Source organism: Poromitra crassiceps, assembly GCF_964638095.1.
Source record: "Poromitra crassiceps genome assembly, chromosome: 8".
NCBI classification, from domain to species: Eukaryota; Metazoa; Chordata; class Actinopteri; order Beryciformes; family Melamphaidae; genus Poromitra; species Poromitra crassiceps.
In genome coordinates, this window is record NC_139629.1 from 24,698,314 (window position 1) to 24,719,953 (window position 21,640).

Below are 21,640 nucleotides of genomic sequence, written 5' to 3' on the forward strand. Positions count from 1 at the left end.
AACACCAGGAAAGTTAACAGATTTGCAATTATAACCATTATTTTTACAGACAGTGAGAATCAATTCTTCAAAGAAGCGATATGAAAAATGTTCAGAAAGTAGTTCTCAAGTTTAGATTTCAGGGACTCAATGGCTGCTATACGATTAGGATGGAATTGAATCATGTGTTTGAAGCTCATTTATTGGATAGCATGTGCATAATACTGCCTATCAACAAACAACAGTCTGAATGAGTTGGACATAAGAAACCGTTTTTTGAAATATAAAGCACTGTTGCATCTCTGTAGACTGGAGACATTGGCAGGCATTATGCAGAAATGGCCCTTCTGTGTATGTATGTATGTATGTATGTATGTATGTATGTATGTATGTATGTATGTACATACAGTATGTATGTATGCATGTATGTATGTATCTACGTATGTACGTACGTACGTACGTACGTACGTACATACAGTATGTATGTATGTATGTATGTATGTATGTATATATATATATAGCTCATTTATTGGATAGCATGTGCATAATACTGCCTATCAACAAACAACAGTCTGAATGAGTTGGACATAAGAAACCGTTTTTTGAAATATAAAGCACTGTTGCATCTCTGTAGACTGGAGACATTGGCAGGCATTATACAGAAATGGCCCTTCTGTGTACAGTATGTATGTATGTATGTATGTATGTATGTACATACAGTATGTATGTATGCATGTATGTATGTATCTACGTATGTACGTACGTACATACAGTATGTATGTATGTATGTATGTATGTATGTATGTATATATATATATATATATATATATATATATATATATATATATATATATATATATATATATATATATATATATATATATAAGCCCCCATGGCCTGCATGCATTTGGCAAATCTCTAGGAGCCACACTCCTACACACACTGACTCACTCAACCAGATGTCCAGATGCGACACATACATTAACACACACACACACACACACACACACACACACACACACACACGCACGCACCCACGCACCCCAAGGCATCTATGCAGTGCTCTGTGTGGTGTGTGTGTGTGTGTGTGTGTGTGTGTGTGTGTGTGAGAGCGTGTGTGTGTGTGTGTGTGTGTGTGTGTGTCTGTGTGTGTGTGTGCGTGTGCGTGTGCATGAGGATCTATTAAATAAAATAGCTGTATTGTATAAAAAGCTCTATTGTAAGTGATGGTACAGCAGCAGCTTTGTGCAGGAGCAGCTGTGGAACTGAATGCAGGATTATCAGCATGAGCCTTAAAACCACAGGGTCACTTTGCACCAACCAATCAACTGCCATATGAATAATAATCAATCTATTATTAACCAATTACAATTAGTCCTGTGTGCAGCCCAAAAACTGCCTGACCCTAAAACATGCGCTGAGTTGGCTGGATAAGTATGGTGCTCTGTGCAGCATGGCGCCTGTGTGCAGGGTGGCAGTGCAGCTAATGACATTCAATATTCAGCTCAGCTGGCCAGGTCTATTACAATACATTCAGGCGGTGTCTTCTCATAGATGCATGGTCAATGGATCAGCATGGGGGAAACCCTCCCTTTCTCCCCATTCAGCATAGTTAGCATTTAGCTGCTAGCCCAGCCCAGGCAGACAGGATCGGGGATTCAACCCCCGCAGTAAACGCACAACTGAACAGACTATCTATGTACCTGCTCTTGAATCCCCAATCCTAGAGTGTAGAGCACCTTCCACTGGTGAGTCAGCCCAATGAGATATATGGGGGGGGGGGGGGGGTTTACCCCACCGTCCTATCATTCGATACCGGAAGTAACGTTTTGTGGGCGTTCCCTTCCCACTTCTGACACACCGATTGTATCTATAAGGCTCTAGTGGTGATGATAAATAAGTTAGCCAGCTAACTTTTTAAATGAACTAAAAACTATTTGGTCCATACTATCACTGTTCTGGCATCTGGTTGTCAAAAACAATGGTTTGTCCAGAATAGAGGGCTTTAGTGGTCATGTTGGAGCTTACAACTCACCTGTCTCAATTTCTGTAGGCTGTTTGTGCCTGACAATTTATTGATCCATCTAGCTGATTTACAACGGCAGCTTGTTGCTAGCTAAGCTAACCACATGTTTTGCATACATACACCAACACACATACACTACATATATCATCAACATCTATAAAGTGAATAAAAAGCTGTAAAAGCAGGCTAGAAGTTTGTTTTCCAGTTCCCATCTGATTTTCGTCGGACCTTTGGCGGCATTCGTTTCAGTCGTTTGCACTCCAATTCCTATGATGCAGTGGTTTTCTAGGTGTCTTTAAAGTAGTTTGCACACTTACTGCTGATCAACGTAAAGAAGTTCCAACGTAAAGTTTCGATCAACGTAAAGAAGTTCCTCTTGATTGGAGGATTATTGGATGGTTACACACCGCCCACCACCTGATTAAATATACTATAGGGTTCAATAGATATAGTCGTCTCGTATGGAGCGGAGTGCACTGAAGGTATTATGCACATATTGGTACAGACACAGTCACAGACAGTCTGCAGTGGATCTCTCAGTGAGTCTCGATCACCACTGGCTCAAAGACGCCCGCTGACACACTAGAGAAACAGAGAAACACATTATATATATACAGTATATACTGTATATATATATATATACTGTATATATATATATATATACTATATATATATATATATGCGCACACGCACGCACGCACGCGCGCACGCACGCACGCACGCACACACACACACACACACACACACACACACACACACACACACACACACACACACACACACACACACACACACACACACAGTACTGTACCTGTTGCCTAGCTGTGTCCCACTGAGAGCAGTAGTCCCGTCCCTTCTCACAAACAGTCTCAAGCTGCTGTCTGAAAGAAAAGATTCAAGATGTTTATTGTCACTCAGGTTGGAAACTCAAGTACACTCATGTGACATTTTTAGGCAACGTGCAGCGCGGCGCGGAGTGCTGTCTCTCCCCCATTATTTTGCACTAAAAATATTCAAATGGAAAGTAACTTCAATATTTCAAAAAAATTCAATATTTTATTTTGCAATTTTCAAAACGTGAAAAACAAAAGGCTCAGACACAGAAAGAAAGAAAATCAAAACAAACATATCATTCACATCCTAATAGTACAGCTTGGCAAGGTGCCTATGTGCTTGCAAGAGATGTTGATCCCACGCAAAGGGTCCGTGAGAAGTCAGTTAGGTAAGTCACGTATCGCTACCTCGTCTGAATAGGCCAGAAACGGCTCCCAGATAACCAAGAACTTCCCAAGCTAATTGGTCCTCAAGAACCGGAGTCTCTCCATACATATAACCGAGACCATGTCCGTCAGCCACAGCTGAAAGGAGGGTGGGGAGGGGGTCTTCCACTCCCTTAGAATGAGTCTCTTGGCGACAGTCGTCCCCTGCGTCAGAGACTGTTGCACACCCGTAGGAATCAGGGGTTCTAAAGAGTCAGACCTTCATTCCAGCAGACACAGAGAAGTTCCAAAGAGTCAAACCACCATTACAGCCGACACAGAGACATTCTAAAGAGTCAAACCTTCATTACAGCTGACATCAGAGAAGTTCTGGCTCTGGACGATCTTCTCCACGATGTCATCTGCGTCGATGCGGGTGGCCTCCACACAGCTCAGTTGGCTCTCCACAGCCTCCTTCTTCCTCCTGATGGGCAAGGCAGCACAAGCTGTGACAAAGGCAGCACGTAGAGCTGTGACCACGGCCGCTTTGCTCCAGTCCCAAGTCAGTGTCGAGTCTTGAGGCACAAGTCTCAAGTCAAGTCCCAAATCTAAATGTAGAGTAGCAGGTCAGATTAGCAAATAAAAGCCCAGAACCTTCAAAATAAAAGCTCAGAACCTTCAAAATAAAAGCCCAGAACCTTCAAAATAAAAGCTCAGAACCTTCAAAATAAAAGCTCAGAACCTTCAAAATAAAAGCCCACAACCTTCAAAATAAAAGCTCAGAACCTTCAAAATAAAAGCCCAGAACCTTCCAAATAAAAGCTCAGAACCTTCAAAATAAAAGCACAGAACCTTCAAAATAAAAGCTCAGAACCTTCCAAATAAAAGCCCAGAACCTTCAAAATAAAAGCTCAGAACCTTCCAAATAAAAGCCCAGAACCTTCAAAATAAAAGCTCAGAACCTTCCAAATAAAAGCTCAGAACCATCCAAATAAAAGCCCAGAACCTTCCAAATAAAAGCCCAGAACCTTCCAAATAAAAGCCCAGAACCTTAAAAATAAAAGCCCAGAACCTTCAAAATACCTGGAAGGTCTATTGGACAGCAGCAATGGGGCAGAGGGCAGAGGAGGTCTCTCTAGCCTGGTAGGAGTAGCTGCTCCAGAGGGCAAAGGAGGTCTCTCTGGCCTGGTAGGAGTAGCTGCTCTGTGTGGGTCAGTGGAGGTCTTGGTAGGAGTAGCTGCTCTGTGTGGGTCAGCAGGGGTGTAGGTAGGAGGCTGGACCGGGTGGAAAGCCCCGCACGAGATGCTGCTGCTGTTGGAGGTGTTCCTCTGATGGCCGAGGTCTGTCAGGCTGGAGGAGCGAGAGTGACCTGTGCTGTAGCCTAGAGGAGAGGAGAGCAGAGGAGAAGAGAGAGAAGGAGAAGAGAGGAGAAGGGACGAGATAAATGTTAACTATCTGATGTAGGAGCTGTAGTCACTAGCTTATTCCACTGAGGTGTGCTAGGGAGCTAATATGTCACCACACCCATCTGGCTCTATAACGAAAGTTACATAACTACGGTTCTATGGCTGCTAAGGGCAGCAACATAAAGTCGTGCTGATCGACGATAAGGGTTGTGAGTAAATACAAGCTTTGTCACGTGAGTGACCCCTGGTGACGTAGAGGACCCCCCTCTATTTATACTCACATCACACCAGGACCTTCCTCTTCCGGAACCTTCTCGCCAACATTCCGATGTGACAAGGAACCCTTAGCCACCATCCGCAGTTCACAGAACTGTATTTACATAATAACTTTGGTTCTAAATTCACTGCTACTGGCTGCTAAGGGCAGCAATATAGAGTCATGGATGGCGATACAGACTAGTCGGCGAGGAATCCCACCTACCTACTGAGAGGGGGCACAGTGGCGCAGTGGTAGCGTTCTTGCCTTGCACCCTCGCCTCAGCGAAGGTCCTGGGTTCGATTCTCGCCTGGGACGCTGTTGGAACTGGGGGTATGTCTCTCCATGCCTTCGGTGCCTAGTGCCTAGGAGGGCTATCTCATATTTCACACGCTACGCGCGCTCGATTCCTAGGCTCGCCCACCCTGCACCTCGCCGAGCTGGCCCTGCAGCTCACATATGCAGCTCGGCTGCTTCGCGGCCTCGCCCTGGCTGCTTCGCGGCCTCGCCCTGGCTGCTCCTTGATGGCATACTTCAGGGATGCTGGAGCACCTGGAGCTGGACTCCACTATATGTCTCTTTAAAAGGTCTTTTACTTTGCACTTTATAATTTGACGATTGTCTGCTCTCTGCTACATATTTTTGCTATTTGTGTTTGCTATTGCTGTGATCGCTGCGCTGCATAATGCAAGACAAATTCCTCGTTTGTAACATGTTTACTCGCTATGGCTATTGAACTATATTGAATATATATATTTTTTTATTTTTCTGAACAACATACGAACAAGACAAACAGGCTCAGACACAGGACAAAAGAGAGAGGGGGGGGGAACATCAACATAACATTCAGTGTGACGTCGTGCTACCAGTCATGTAAGGTGCTTATATGCTTATAAGTATTGTGCCCAGGATCCCACACAGGGGATCCATGGGGAACCAGTCTGGTGAATCACCCGTCGCCCCCCAACCTCAACGAGGTACGTTAGAAACGGGTCCCAGATGGCAGAGAATTTCTTAAGTGAGTCAGTCCTCAGGAACCTAAAGGCTGAATTATGCTCACCCTGCCGTGAAGGGCGCGGGGGTGGAGCGAGGGGCGGGCGCGTCAAATTACGTAAATTTGTTGGGCGTGGTTATGCGCGTGGTCCAGCGGCCGCTCGCGTTGTGCCTGATATTTTTTCTAACAGCGCGAGCTTCTCTCCAAACATGGCTGCATTCAAACCATTGAGCCCTGAACACTGAGCTGTGTTTTCGCCACATTTCTTGACCCATGTGGTAGGCTATAAACTTAGATTTGCAACTGTTCGTTTTTAGTCATTTCACCAAGTAAATGTGTTGTGTTAAGAGCATTATTGAGAGAGATTAAAAGCAGCACAGAGTAGTAGGCTATCAGGGCTGAGTAGTAAAAATGGCTTTCAGTAAAAACAAGTTTGGTGAGTCCTTCATGTGCTGATGTGCGGTCGTTTGAGAGTGAAAGCACACTCAGTACTGCACAGCGTTTCATTGCGACTTTTCACGGGCTGTTCTCACCATTGTACAATACATGGTGATCACTTTCTGAGTATAATGGCATCTGCCCCAGCGCGAGGTCTGCACGGTGACTACGGAGACTCGCGGGGCCCCACCCCCACGGAGCTTTGCTCGAGCATAAGAGCACCTTAAGTCTCTCCATCCGTATAACAGAGGTCATATCCGTCAGCCACAGTTTAAAAGAGGGTGAAGAGGGGGACTTCCATTCCTTCAGGATTAGTTTCTTGGCAACATTTGTCCCTTGTGTCAAAGACTGTTGCACAGCTGTAGGGAAGTTCAGACAAGACTCCGAGCAGCCAAAGCTGGCGAGTTCTGCCTCCGGCTGAAGTGCGATTTTGTAGGCAGAGTTTGATTCTTGAATCTTGAGTCGTTTTTGACTTTGAGTGACACCCAGAAACAATTTCCCCCGAGTTTTACAGCTGCCTCTTTCCCCATGTAAGTGGCCAGGAAAAACTCTTTCTGGGCTGCAGGGTGTCACGTGACTTGCAATACCAAGCTTGGCCACCAATTTGCTCAATTTCCTTCAAGGCTGTGAGACCTGACGCCGGGGGCTGGATGGTAGCATGAGGAAGTACAGGTTCTGACCTGATATCTTGCTGTGCTGGCTGGCATAGCTTGAGCTGCGGAAATGACCGATTTGAAAGACGTCGTCTGGGCTGGACACAGGCTGCTCCCCCTCCTCCGCCAGGCCTGCAGCCACAGAGAAACACACAATGACTGGAAGATACCACACAGATAACACATCTTGGACATATTGGACAAACGGACACATTTCAACCATTTCTTTATGACTCATTTGATGCTATTTACTGTTATGTTATTTAACTGTTTAAAACATGTTGCATGGTTCTTTAAAACAAGGTTAATTCTGTTACAAAAAATATCTAATCCAGCCTCTGGGGGACTTACCTATGTGCTATGTTTATCGTTTATTAAAAAAGCTGTTACCTGAGCTCCGCATTGAGGCTTGTCGGGGTTTGAGGGGCCGGGCTCCTCCTGTGACGCCCCCTGGTGGCTGGTTGCTCTCACCCTTACAGTCCAGCTGCAGGGAGGGGTCCTGGCCCCCCGTACAGGTGGATTTGGCTGTGCTGGGAGGCCTTATGGTGACACAGGCACAACACAGAAACAAGATGTCTGTGTGTATACTATACACACAAACAGGGCCCATACACTGTATAGGCCCTTTTCACAGCAACTGTTTTGAGGTGGTAAAGCAGGAAGTAAAGCACTGGAACACCTAAATGGAATGGAACCATCATTAATGGTATTGGTTACACCTGCTTTACTTCCCGTTTTACCACCTCAAAACGGTTGCTGTGAAAAGGGTCTATTAGAGCATTATAAAGACTCGTTTGGAAAGTGGAGAGCAGTTTTTGTGAATGTGTGCAAGAAAATGGACAGCTCACGTTTTAAAACAGGGGTCCCCTGACAAAAGTGTCATCCCAATTATGACCTATAAAAAAAAGACACAGACGTTACTACACACCTCACTGTGTGTTACTACACACCTCACTGTGTGTTACTACTCACTGTGTGTTACTACACACCTCACTGTGTGTTACTACACACTGTGTGTTACTACACACCTCACTGTGTGTTACTACTCACTGTGATACTACACACCTCACTGTGTTACTACACACACCTCACTGTGTGTTACTACACACCTCACTGTGTGTTACTACTCACTGTGTGTTACTACACACCTCACTGTGTTACTACACACCTCACTCCACAGATGCGTAGTACGTACTCAACGTAAATTTGAAACAAAACGTCGGTTAATTTGAAAACCTTGCTGCCTTTCCAACGTTAAACACAAAAATAAAACGTTAACAACTTTGGTTAAGGTTAGGATTATGGTTTGGGTTATAGACTTACAGTAAATAACACAAACGTGAAATGTGACTGACGGGTGAAAACTTGGGAAATGCCCGTGACTGGGGATCGAACACGGCTCTCCAGTGTGAAAGGGCAAGTGTTTACGCTCTCCATCCACCCCGACCACAACACCCTTACTGGCCACAACACCCTTACTGACCACAACACCCTTACTGACCACTGTGTTATTTCAACATCAGACTCTATGACGTGTATAATGTTGATATACACATATCTAGAAACGTGATATGCAGCGTATTTTGGTTCACAAATGTGCTATTTGCGTGCATAGACGTGCGTGTGTGTATTTGTGCGTGCACGTGCGTGTGTGTGTGTGTGTGTATTTGTGTGCGTGCACGTGCGTGTGTGTGCGTGCGTGTGTGTGTGTATTTGTGTGCGTGCGTGTGTGTGTGTGTGTGTGTGTGTTGGCCTGCCTTGAGGACAGAGTTGTCCTGGCGAGTGTTTTTGGTGTCGTAGCCCTCCAGGATGCAGCAGCGCACTGTGGAGCCGGATCCAGCAAACTCTGCCATGTTCAGGTCAGCAAAGCCTAGCTGGAGATAGACAGACAGACAGACAGACAGGCAGACAGACAGACAGACAGACAGACAGACAGGCAGGCACAGACAGACAGGCAGACAGACAGGCAGACAGACAAACAGACAGACAAACAGACAGATAGACAAACAGACAGACAGATAGACAGACAGACAGACAGACAGACAGACAGACAGACAGGCAGACAGACAGACAGACAGACAGACAGACAGGCAGACAGACAGACAGACAGACAGACAGACAGGCAGACAGACAGACAGACAGACAGACAGACAGACAGGCAGGCAGACAGACAGGCAGACAGACAGACAGACAGACAGACAGACAGACAGGCAGACAGACAGACAGGCAGACAGACAGACAGACAGACAGACAGGCACAGACAGACAGACAGACAGACAGACAGACAGACAGACAGACAGACAGGCACAGACAGACAGACAGACAGACAGACAGACAGACAGATAGAGACCTTCAGGTGGGAACTCGGTACAGTATGTTCTGCATGCGAAATTTGTTCAGGAATCAATAAGCAGAATCAAAATTAAAACTTTGATTCCTTTTCGATTCCTTTGGAGTTTCGATTAATTTGTTGTTTCGATTCCTTTGTAGTTTCCCTTTGGAATCAGAATTCAATTGGGAATCGGTTCTCAATGCCCAAGCCTATTGAGTAAACAACAATTTCCAATCGGTCATTTTCTTCAGTCTGAAAATGTAGATTTCATCTCATGTTCAGGAGATCCAGTTTTGTCACTTATTTGGATGTTTTGAAATAAATGCAATTTATGAATATCAGTGAAATACTGTTACAAATGTATTATTCTCATTTCATTTTCATTTTATTTATTTGTGTAGGGACAGATACACGTACATATAATGTTTACCACATGTAATGTTAAAACATCTGATGTACTGTACCACAGCATTCATAGCCCAAGGCTAATTTGCAATCTGGTCTGAGAGACAAAATCTCATCAGGATCTGTGGCAATAATGTTACTAAATGAGGGATCCTTGATATGAGAAAGGACATAAGTACTGCTTTAAGTTGAGCTCTGGCTCCAGGCAGGTGCTGTGGTAAACACAGTCATATCTGTCACTGTGTTAGGCTGTCACATGCTCAGCATCACATCACGGTGTCAACACAGTCACGCTGCACCCCACAGACAGCTTTTTACTGCTGCTGTTACCGTGACTGACACTGGAAAACTACGGCTTTTACCATCATTGACACTGTAAAACTCTGCGTTTTACACTTATATTTACAGTCTATGGTTTTACAGTATGCAGAGAACAGGGCACAGCCAGCTTTATGAGTGCTGCTGTCTAAAAGGTCATTAGTGACAGGTCAGCTAACCTATGATAACTTAGTGACAGGTTAGCTAACCTATGATAACTCAGTGACAGGTTAGCTAACCTATGATAACTTAGTGACAGGTTAGCTAACCTATGATAACTTAGTGACAGGTTAGCTAACCTATGATAACTCAGTGACAGGTTAGCTAACCTATGATAACTTAGTGACAGGTTAACTAACCTATGATAACTCAGTGACAGGTTAGCTAACCTATGATAACTTAGTGACAGGTTAACTAACCTATGATAACTCAGTGACAGGTTAGCTAACCTATGATAACTTAGTGATAGGTTAACTAACCTATGATAACTTAGTGACAGGTTAACTAACCTATGATAACTCAGTGACAGGTTAGCTAACCTATGATAACTCAGTGACAGGTTAGCTAACCTATGATAACTTAGTGACAGGTTAGCTAACCTATGATAACTTAGTGACAGGTTAACTAACCTATGATAACTCAGTGACAGGTTAGCTAACCTATGATAACTTAGTGACAGGTTAACTAACCTATGATAACTTAGTGACAGGTTAACTAACCTATGATAACTTAGTGACAGGTTAACTAACCTATGATAACTCAGTGACGGGTTAGCTAACCTATAATAACTTAGTGACAGGTTAGCTAACCTATGATAACTCAGTGACAGGTCAGCTAACCTATGATAACTTAGTGACAGGTTAGCTAACCTATGATAACTTAGTGACAGGTTAACTAACCTATGATAACTCAGTGACAGGTTAGCTAACCTATGATAACTTAGTGACAGGTTAACTAACCTATGATAACTCAGTGACAGGTTAGCTAACCTATGATAACTTAGTGACAGGTTAACTAACCTATGATAACTTAGTGACAGGTTAACTAACCTATGATAACTCAGTGACAGGTTAGCTAACCTATGATAACTCAGTGACAGGTTAGCTAACCTATGATAACTTAGTGACAGGTTAGCTAACCTATGATAACTTAGTGACAGGTTAACTAACCTATGATAACTCAGTGACAGGTTAGCTAACCTATGATAACTTAGTGACAGGTTAACTAACCTATGATAACTTAGTGACAGGTTAACTAACCTATGATAACTCAGTGACAGGTTAACTAACCTATGATAACTCAGTGACAGGTTAGCTAACCTATAATAACTTAGTGACAGGTCAGCTAACCTATGATAACTCAGTGACAGGTCAGCTAACCTATGATAACTTAGTGACAGGTTAGCTAACCTATGATAACTTAGTGACAGGTTAGCTAACCTATGATAACTCAGTGACAGGTTAGCTAACCTATAATAACTTAGTGACAGGTTAGCTAACCTATGATAACTCAGTGACAGGTTAGCTAACCTATGATAACTTAGTGACAGGTTAGCTAACCTATGATAACTCAGTGACAGGTTAGCTAACCTATGATAACTTAGTGACAGGTTAGCTAACCTATGACAACTCAGTGACAGGTTAGCTAACCTATGATAATTTAGTGACAGGTTAGCTAACCTATGATAACTCAGTGACAGGTTAGCTAACCTATGATAACTTAGTGACAGGTTAGCTAACCTATGATAACTCAGTGACAGGTTAGCTAACCTATGATAACTTAGTGACAGGTTAGCTAACCTATGATAACTTAGTGACAGGTTAGCTAACCTATGATAACTTAGTGACAGGTTAGCTAACCTATGATAACTCAGTGACAGGTTAGCTAACCTATGATAACTCAGTGACAGGTTAGCTAACGTATGATAACTGAGACATTCACAGAATACATGTTAGCACCTCCTAATCTCACCATGAGAAACAAAAGGCAGTACCTTTGAAAAGGCCTTGCCCCCTTTCAGCTCCTGCAAAGACAGAAAGCAAACACCAATGAGGGACAGAAACAATCAGGTGTGAGGACATTAGATCACTGTATTTGAATCTATAGTCGTTACCCAGAGAAGTCAAGTCAGTTTCATCCTTACAGTATACAGGCGTCCAGGTAGATTCCCTGCCTACCAACATGAGGGTCGAGGGTTCGAGCAATCTGGCTATAAACTACACAACCTCAGAATCTTCTTGGGCCTTACAGAGAAGTAGAAGAGGCAAAAGAGAGCTGAATATTGCTGGGATTTGTAGTTCACCTTGCGTACAGAGACCCTACAGATGCAGGGATCCAGTACTCCAGTGATTGGACTGGCACTCAGTTTACACAGGAAAGAAAACTTCTTCCTCCAGCGGACACAGTTCTGCTGCACCTCCTCCCTGCACAGAGAAACAGAGAAATGAAGAAGAAGAAGAAGAAGAAGAATAGAAGAATACAAGATATAAGTATAATGCAGTATATAGTAAGTGAAAAAAGGGAATTTATTGTAACAGAAAATAGTTTGAGTGAGGCAGTGATGAATGCATTTCGGCGGCTGTAGCTCAGGAGGTAGAGCGGGTCATCCACTAATCGCTTTGGATAAAAGAGGTCGGTGGTTCGATTCCCGGCTCCTCCAGTCTGCATGTCGAAGTGTCCTTGGGCAAGACACTGAACCCCAAATTGCTCTGGTAGCCTGCCGTCATCGGTGTGTGAATGGGTGAACGTACCTACTGACTATAAAGCGCTTTGGATAAAAGCGCTATATAAATGCAGGCCATTTACCATTTGCATTTAGGCTACTTGCGACTACTATGGTATTTATATTTATGATAACAGGAAGTGGACGGTATGAGGCAGAGAGAGACCTTCACTTGATATTACTTGCTATGGCACCCTTTTTGCATTGTGGTGTGTTGTTTGTCTTGCTGGTAATTCCTGTACATATAACAACAAATGTATATGTATTGTATAATATTGAAGTGTGCCTTTATTACTTTTCAAACTAGTAATATTGTTACTAATCTTAATCTGTAAAGCGACTTTGAGTGTCTTGAAAAGCGCTATATAAATAAAATGTATTATTATTATTATTATTATTATTATTATTATTATTATTATTACTCTTGCGGTCGATGCAGGTAAATGGCACATTTTTCTCACGGGGCTTTTGGCTTGTGAAGTCAGATTTCTGAGGAGAAAGATCATATTGCCTCAAATATCAGATTAAGGAGAGATGAAAAAATACCTGTTGCGCTACTAAGAACGCCAGGTCTTGACGTCACAGTGACCTTGAACTTTGACCTTTGACCACCAAAATCTAATTAGGTCATCCTTGAGTTCAAGTGGACGTTTGAGTCGAGGCGTTCCTGAGATATCGCGTTAATGAGCATGGGAAGTATGTACGTACGGGCCCAAACTTAAAGAAAATAGCGGATGGTCTCTCCTGATTCTAAATATAGCACTTGGTTTGAGCAAGTAAAACTATTTTATACTGTGAGCATTTTACAAAATGTCCATGGAAAAATGAATGGTGGAAAATCCCTTGGTGCGTATATGCACCTGGAAGAGGGCGTGTCTTTGGCTCTCTATCCATCCCACAGCCGCAAGGAATTGTGGGATGGCAGTATTACCCGCATTAGCTTGCAAACACATTTTCTTCAGCAACCAAGCAAAATGGACTTCGCCCCTAGCCATTTTTGAATGCTTGACTGTTTTTTTATTTTTTATTTTACTCATTATACCATTACACCTATGTAAAAATCTCGTATAAAAGTTACTTAAATAAGATTGCAGAGCTCTACTGATTATTTCCCCTTGATTTTATTCATGACAGACTTGATGACACATTGACGCTGCTTATTCAGCTTCCAAATCCATGTTCTCCTACTATTCTCTGCTCCTTTCATGCTGCCCCCTCTCCTCTGCTCTGCAAGACATTGTTTAAGGGGAACCTGAGGAGGAACCTGAGGAGGAATGCCGTTCCCCCTCTCGTTCTCGTCGTTCCCTCTCAACGTTTGCTCTTGGAACTCTGTTCCAAGGCGTTCGCTCCCCCCCCATTTCTACGACTGGTTCTTATGGGAGGTTTGACCTGTCGTTTACAGCTCTTACGTAAAACAAACATCATCAGAGTGGTTGGCTGGCGGAGAGACAGAGAAAATGGCCAGACAGGTTCTGCCACTTCTCCTCTTACAGCTCCGCCTCCCGCCTTCACAAACACAGCATTGTGAGGCAAGTTGATACTCGCCATGCAATCTATGGTGATGGAGCAATCCTTCACTTAGCTGGGAGGTCATGACCACATCTCTTTCACTTAGCTGGGAGGTCATGACCCCATCTCTTTCACTTAGCTGGGAGGTCATGACCCCATCTCTTTCACTTAGCTGGGAGGTCATGACCCCATCTCTTTCACTTAGCTGGGAGGTCATGACCCCATCTCTTTCACTTAGCTGGGAGGTCATGACCCCATCTCTTTCACTTAGCTAGGAGGTCATGACCCCATCTCTTTCACTTAGCTAGGAGGTCATGACCCCATCTCTTTCACTTAGCTAGGAGGTCATGACCCCATCTCTTTCACTTAGCTAGGAGGTCATGACCCCATCTCTTTCACTTAGCTAGGAGGTCATGACCCCATCTCTTTCACTTAGCTAGGAGGTCATGACCCCATCTCTTTCACTTAGCTAGGAGGTCATGACCCCATCTCTTTCACTTAGCTGGGAGGTCATGACCCCTGACTCCTTCACTTAGCTGGGAGGTCATGACCCCTGACTCCTTCACTTAGCTGGGAGGTCATGACCCCATCTCTTTCACTTAGCTGGGAGGTCATGACCCCTGACTCCTTCACTTAGCTGGGAGGTCATGACCCCTGACTCCTTCACTTAGCTGGGAGGTCATGACCCCATCTCTTTCACTTAGCTGGGAGGTCATGACCCCCGAATCCTTCACTTAGCTGGGAGGTCATGACCCCATCTCTTTCACTTAGCTGGGAGGTCATGACCCCTGACTCCTTCACTTAGCTGGGAGGTCATGACCCCATCTCTTTCACTTAGCTGGGAGGTCATGACCCCTGACTCCTTCACTTAGCTGGGATGTCATGACCCCTGACTCCTTCACTTAGCTGGGAGGTCATGACCCCCATCTCTTTCACTTAGCTGGGAGGTCATGACCCCTGACTCCTTCACTTAGCTGGGAGGTCATGACCCCATCTCTTTCACTTAGCTGGGAGGTCATGACCCCCGAATCCTTCACTTAGCTGGGAGGTCATGACCCCATCTCTTTCACTTAGCTGGGAGGTCATGACCCCATCTCTTTCACTTAGCTGGGAGGTCATGACCCCTGACTCCTTCACTTAGCTGGGATGTCATGACCCCTGACTCCTTCACTTAGCTGGGATGTCATGACCCCCAACTCCTTCATAGATAGATAGATAGATAGATTTTTATTTCTGTGTCATGCACCATATTCAAGGTGCCCAGCCCATCTGGGCTTACAAGACACAAATCATTCAAGTTCAACAATACAAACAAATCAACAAACAAGCTACAAAACGCTCAAACATAAACAAGACAGAGTTATATATTCAGATGAACAGCTTCTCCATTCTGAGTTTCCAAGCCCTCCCAATAAACCTGGCCAAACTGAAGACTTCATCTCTGAACAACCATTCCAACTTCGCATCATCTCCTGACCAAAATAGTTCCGGTTTCTTATTTTGCATTAACTGAAATAGAGACAATCTTGGTTCCTCATATAGCGTACAATGAAACAAAAAATGAAATTCATCTTCCACAACACCTAATTCACATACTGTACATCCTTCACTTACTGACTCCTTCACTCCTTCACCTTCATGACCTTTGAACGGTCACATTCCCGTTTCCCAGTTTTAATGGAACGCCCCATTAGCTGGGAAGTCATGGCCCCTGACTCCTTCACTTAGCTGGGAGGTCACGACCCCCAACTCCTTCACTCCAAAAAAGAACTTAGACAACTTCAGCTCATTCAGAATGCTGCTGCTAGAGTTCTAACAAAGACTAAGAAAGCTGATCATATTACTCCAGTTCTTAAGTCCTTACACTGGTTGCCAGTGTGTCATAGAATAGATTTTAAAATACTGTTACTAGTCTACAAATCACTTAATGGCCTAGGCCCAAAATACATTGCTGAATTGCTCCCACGCTATGAACCGTCTAGACCTCTCAGGTCAGCAGGGTCCGGCTTACTAACTGTCCCTAGGATTAAATCAAATCATGGGAATGCTGCATTCACCCACTATATGCTTCTGCTAGCTGGAACAATCTGCCTGAAGACATCAGATTTGCCCCAACTTTACTTACTTTTAAAAATAGACTAAATACTTTTATGTTTACCGTCGCTTTTAACTGCTGACAGATTGAAAATTTGTTTTATTCCTCTGTACGTTTTTTTTTAACTATTGTTGCAACTACCGTAAATTCCGGACTATATAGTAGGGTCATCTGTGGCACTTCCGTGACCGTGGAGAGCGAAGGTCCGTTTCTCAATGGATTTGTCATCTAGGAGGGTTAATAAACAAATTTAGCCGGGGTGTATTTTTAAAAAAGGCGGGGAAAATATTTGAGAGACCAAAATCCAAAATGGCTGCTGTGGAAATGAACTTTTTAATGCTTTGACCTACAATGATGCACAAATACATGGTTTCAGAGCTTATTCTGGTCAAGGAATACATATTTGGTGTTTATATAATGATTTGACCTATTTTTGACCTTCAAATCCAAGATGGCTGCCAATTTTGAGGCAGTTTTTTCAAAATCGTCATAGAGCCTTCATATTAGGCTTGAATGACAGGTCTTCTCATGATGAGTTGAATAATATACAGTATAAGTACACAGAAGTAATCTCTGAGGTCAATAAAGTCAATGTTTGTGTGTAAACAACAGTTGCTGATTTGCGGTTTCCCATTAAATAGGGTAGGCTACTGAGAATATGGTGTCCAGTTCATCCCATCACATTTTCATAATGAACCAAAAACAATTTTGCACTATAGCCTAACATAAAATAGTATTCTGTATGCAAAGCTAGCAAGGTTAGTTGCTTGAGCTGAATTTAAAGGTCAACTCAAAACAAACAATGAAATTAACTTTGAAATTAAAACTGAATCCTAGGCTACTAAATTTCATCAGCACACAGTAAAGGAAACTTGTCTTTGAACTCAGCTGACTGTCTAGTCCTATTCCCTGTTGTGCAATGTCCCTTTTCAGTGAAGTTTTAGTTTTTGTTAAGAGTATGGACTTTTAATCTTGACCTTGTTGGTAGGCAACGGCCCTTTTTCAGTCAAGCATTTTCAGATTAGCTCAGTCAGTCTGTGAAGCAGTCAGTGTCAGCACTTGCGCGAGCTCGCTTTTTCTCTAACTAATGTTAACATTACACACTTTAAGAGACTTTGTTTGAGGATATCAACGTTATTCACTAGTCTAAAGATAGTTCTACCATCAAGAACATATAAAACAAAAGCAAAAACAATTTTTATTTGCAGAAGTCATCATTGATATTTGGTGTTAGCTAACGTTAGGTAACGTTATTATTTTTAGCTAAAGTTAATGTTATCTGTCTCCACACTTCTGTCAACTGACATATGCATTTGCTTTTGAAAATAAACAGCCTGGCTTGCTTAAGCATAACTGAAGATTAAATAGAAATATAACATGACGAATGCATGTACCGATTGGTTGCCCCATCTTCCCAGGAGGTGGTGGTGTAAACATCATCAAATTTATCAAGTCCTGACCAGTCTTGGGCTTTTAATTGTAAGCTGTCCCATTTGCCTTGATTTATTGTATCGGTGGGCTTGCAAGGCTTGTCACATTTTAGGACACATTCATAGGACATTGTGTGCTTTGTCTTTCATTGGGAGGGAAAGCAACTCGCTATTATATTACTGTTATATTATATTGCTGTTATACGCTGTTTATTTTCAAAAGCAAATGCATATGTCAGTTGACAGAATTGTGGAGACAGATAACATTAACTTTAGCTAAAAATAATAACGTTACCTAACGTTAGCTAACACCAAATATCAATGATGACTTCTGCAAATAAAAATTGTTTTTGCTTTTGTTTTATATGTTCTTGATGGTAGAACTATCTTTAGACTAGTGAATAACGTTGATAACCTCAAACAAAGTTTTCTTTTTCTTTTTTATATATTCCCCCCCCCCCCCCCGATTTTTTATCCCATTTTTATCCCCCATTAGTGCTAACGTAATTTCTTTATCCTGGTTGCTACTCCACCCTCTGCCGATCTGGGGAGAGCCGAAACTGGCTCCATGCTTCCTCCGAGACATGGGCAGTTAGCCAGCCGCTTCTTTTCACCTGACAGGGGAAGCTTCACCGGTAGGACATAGCACGTGGGAGGTTCACACTATTCCAACCAGTTCCCCTCCCTCTGAACCCTCTGAACAGGCGCCCTTAACGACCAGAGGAGGAACCACATTAGCAACCAGGATATTGCATGTTTTTGGTGAAATGGGTTCCTATATGAAGGAAACCCCCGGGAGGCACGGGGAGAACATGCAAACTCCACACAGAAAGGCCTTTTTGACGACCCCACCCGGGCGGTGGGCACTCGAGGACATGCGGACGGGCACGCATTCCTTCAGCGTTCACATCGTCCCAGGTGGGAATCGAACCCACGACCTTCGAGCTGTGAGGCGATAGTGCTTACCACTACACCACCGTACCTCCTTTTATATCCTCAAACAAAGTGTCTTAAAGTGTGTAATGTTAACATTAGTTAGAGAAAAAGCGAGCTCGCGCAAGTGCTGACACTGACTGCTTCACAGACTGACTGGGCTAATCTGAAAATGCTTGACTGAAAAAGGGCCGTTGCCTACCAACAAGGTCAAGATTAAAAGTCCATACTCTTAACAAAAACTAAAACTTCACTGAAAAGGGACATTGCACAACAGGGATTAGGACTAGACAGTCAGCTGAGTTCAAAGACAAGTTTCCTTTACTGTGTGCTGATGAAATTTAATAGCCTAGGATTCAGTTTTAATTTCAAAGTTAATTTCATTGTTTGTTTTGAGTTGACCTTTAAATTCAGCTCAAGCAACTAACCTTGCTAGCTTTGCATACAGAATACTATTTTATGTTAGGCTATAGTGCAAAATTGTTTTTGGTTCATTATGAAAATGTGATGGGATGAACTGGACACCATATTCTCAGTAGCCTACCCTATTTAATGGGAAACCGCAAATCAGCAACTGTTGTTTACACACAAACATTGACTTTAATGACCTCAGAGATTACTTCTGTGTACTTATACTGTATATTATTCAACTCATCATGAGAAGACCTGTCATTCAAGCCTAATATGAAGGCTCTATGACGATTTTGAAAAAACTGCCTTTTAGAGCTCAAAATTGGCAGCCATCTTGTATTTGAAGGTAAAAAATAAGTCAAATCATTATATAAACACCAAATATGTATTCCTTGACCAGAATAAGCTCTGAAACCATGTATTGTGCATCATTGTAGGTCAAACCATTAAAAAGTTCATTTCCACGGCAGACATTTTGGATTTTGGTCTCTCAAATATTTCCCCCGCCTTTTTTAAAAATACACCCCGGCTAAATTTGTTTATTAACCCTCCTAGATGACAAATCCATTGAGAAACGGACCTTCGCTCTCCACGGTCACGGAAGTGCCACAGATGACCCTACTAATAAGCCGCGGCTTTTTCCCCGTTTTTTGGGCTTTTTTGGCCCCTGCGGCTTATATAACGGTGCGGCTTATCTATGGATTTTTTCCAAAAAAAAAAAAAAAAAAAATCTCTCTTTTTTAGCACTCTTTCTAACTATAAATCCACTTCTGTTTTAATTTCCTCTCTTGCCCTCTTTTCACCACACCGCGGACACTGTGTGCACTGTAAAAAACAACACAGGTGGTGTTGTGTTATGTTGTTTTGTTGAAATGTTAATAAATGGGAGCTTCCTCAAACAGCCATCTCTTTCCCGACAATCCCCTCTGTGCATGAACCCATACATATGGTAATTAAACATAAAAAAAAAAAAAAAAAAAAAAAAAAAACATTAAAACACCCGCGGCTTATAGTCCGGTGCGGCTTATATATGAAAAAAACAGTCAACTTTGCAGGTGCGGCTTATACACCGGTGCGCCTTATAGTCCGGAATTTACGGTACTCTGTTATGATGCTTTTAAATGTCTATTTTATCCTCTTCTTTTATTCTCTTATTTTCTTGTGTCGTCCATCTTACTCTGAATTGCCTCTATCTGATTTTATGCAAACCCAATGCTGTGGCATGTATGGACAACAGAAGACGCAAGGTACCAGTAGAGGGTATGCTTGGCGTCCAAACTACAGTATAAAGACAAAGCTGTTATGAAATGTCTATTTTATCCGCTTTTTTATTTTATTATGTCATCCATTTTATGTGAAGCACTTTGATCTGCATCTGTGTATGAAATGTGCTATACAAATAAACTTGACTTGACTTGACTTGACTTAGCTGGGAGGTCATGACCCCCAACTCCTTCACTTAGCTGGGAGGTCACAACCCCCATTCAACTGCGGGGGGGGGGGGGGGAGGGGGGGGGGGGTTGGTTGGTTGGGGCGTAACCAGACAATTATGTTTCTTTTCTACCTCCAAATAATTATTCTGTTGGCTAAGATCCTGTTTTATAAATTCATGTCCATCAGTGAAAAGAAGATTACAACTTCTATGCTTCAGAAAACCCTTTTACTAGCACAATGTTATTCACAAAATGTCCTCAATGGAAAATGACAATTAAAGGAATGAAATGGACACCGTTATGGTGAGAAAGCCTGTAACAGGTTCAGTTTAAAGTGGTCTTAAACAATATAGTGTTGCTTGTAACACATTATGGTTGCCTATAAGGTTAAAAAGTAGCCTAATGGGGAATACGATTAAATAAAAAATAATGTAGGTTCTGCCCAGCCCAAGCAAGGACACTTGTGACTATTTTGGCTGAACAAAAAAGATAGAAAACGGTCTTGACGGTATTGAAAATCATACCTTTGGTATTTCTAAATACCCCGGTATACCGTAATACCTTAATACCGCCCAAGCCTACTGTGGACTGAACGCCTTATGATAATAAATATAACAAGACAAATGTGCACTGTAGAAGACTGAGGTAGCTGCTCCCCACTGGTTGGAGCTCATGGTTACAGACGCAGGGCCGGATCTAGGGGGTGGCAGGGGTGGGCTAAATTAATCTTGCCCACCCAAAAAAATAATAATAATAATAATAATTAATCTCCTTTTTTGAATTCCAGGCGACCCCACTTAGGGTCGCGACCCGAAGGTTGGAGACCACTGGGTTAGTTAGTTTAGGGCACCTAACGGTAGTTATAGCTTTAATTTGTTTTGAGAAATAAGCTCATCCAATGCAAAGAATATTATGGAGTTGATTATTTTAAACTATGGATGAAGGATTGTTATTTATTTGTTAGGGTAACAAAGTCAATCTGCTTTCAAAGTTTTAATTTCAGTTTGAGTTTGAATAAGACTAAAAGTCTTGTAAATATAGGTTTGAAGGCTAAATGGCAAATAGTTTTTAGCTATGGTAACAGGCTAAAAACGGACCTGG

The 21,640-nt window shown here is 42.8% G+C and overlaps 1 protein-coding gene across 2 annotated transcripts in view; it reads right to left on the minus strand.

Annotated features, from left to right (window-relative positions):
- Window positions 1–778: 778 nt before the first annotated feature.
- The window catches only part of LOC310781762 (early estrogen-induced gene 1 protein-like), a 27,027-nt gene continuing 6,165 nt past the window's right edge, over window positions 779–21,640 (minus strand). Inside the window, exons 3-12 of one of the 2 annotated variants that reach the window (XM_083642384.1) lie at window positions 12,309–12,429; window positions 12,000–12,029; window positions 8,709–8,825; window positions 7,800–7,846; window positions 7,342–7,490; window positions 6,979–7,083; window positions 4,288–4,585; window positions 3,567–3,688; window positions 2,817–2,886; window positions 779–2,587 (exon numbers count right to left, since the gene is read on the minus strand). In XM_083642384.1, the coding sequence (XP_083498510.1) occupies window positions 2,542–2,587; window positions 2,817–2,886; window positions 3,567–3,688; window positions 4,288–4,585; window positions 6,979–7,083; window positions 7,342–7,490; window positions 7,800–7,846; window positions 8,709–8,825; window positions 12,000–12,029; window positions 12,309–12,429 (1,105 nt within the window). In that variant the 3' untranslated portion in view covers window positions 779–2,541. The remainder of the gene's footprint in view (window positions 2,588–2,816; window positions 2,887–3,566; window positions 3,689–4,287; window positions 4,586–6,978; window positions 7,084–7,341; window positions 7,491–7,799; window positions 7,847–8,708; window positions 8,826–11,999; window positions 12,030–12,308; window positions 12,430–21,640) is intronic. The other variant, XR_014552979.1, reaches the window with a different exon arrangement.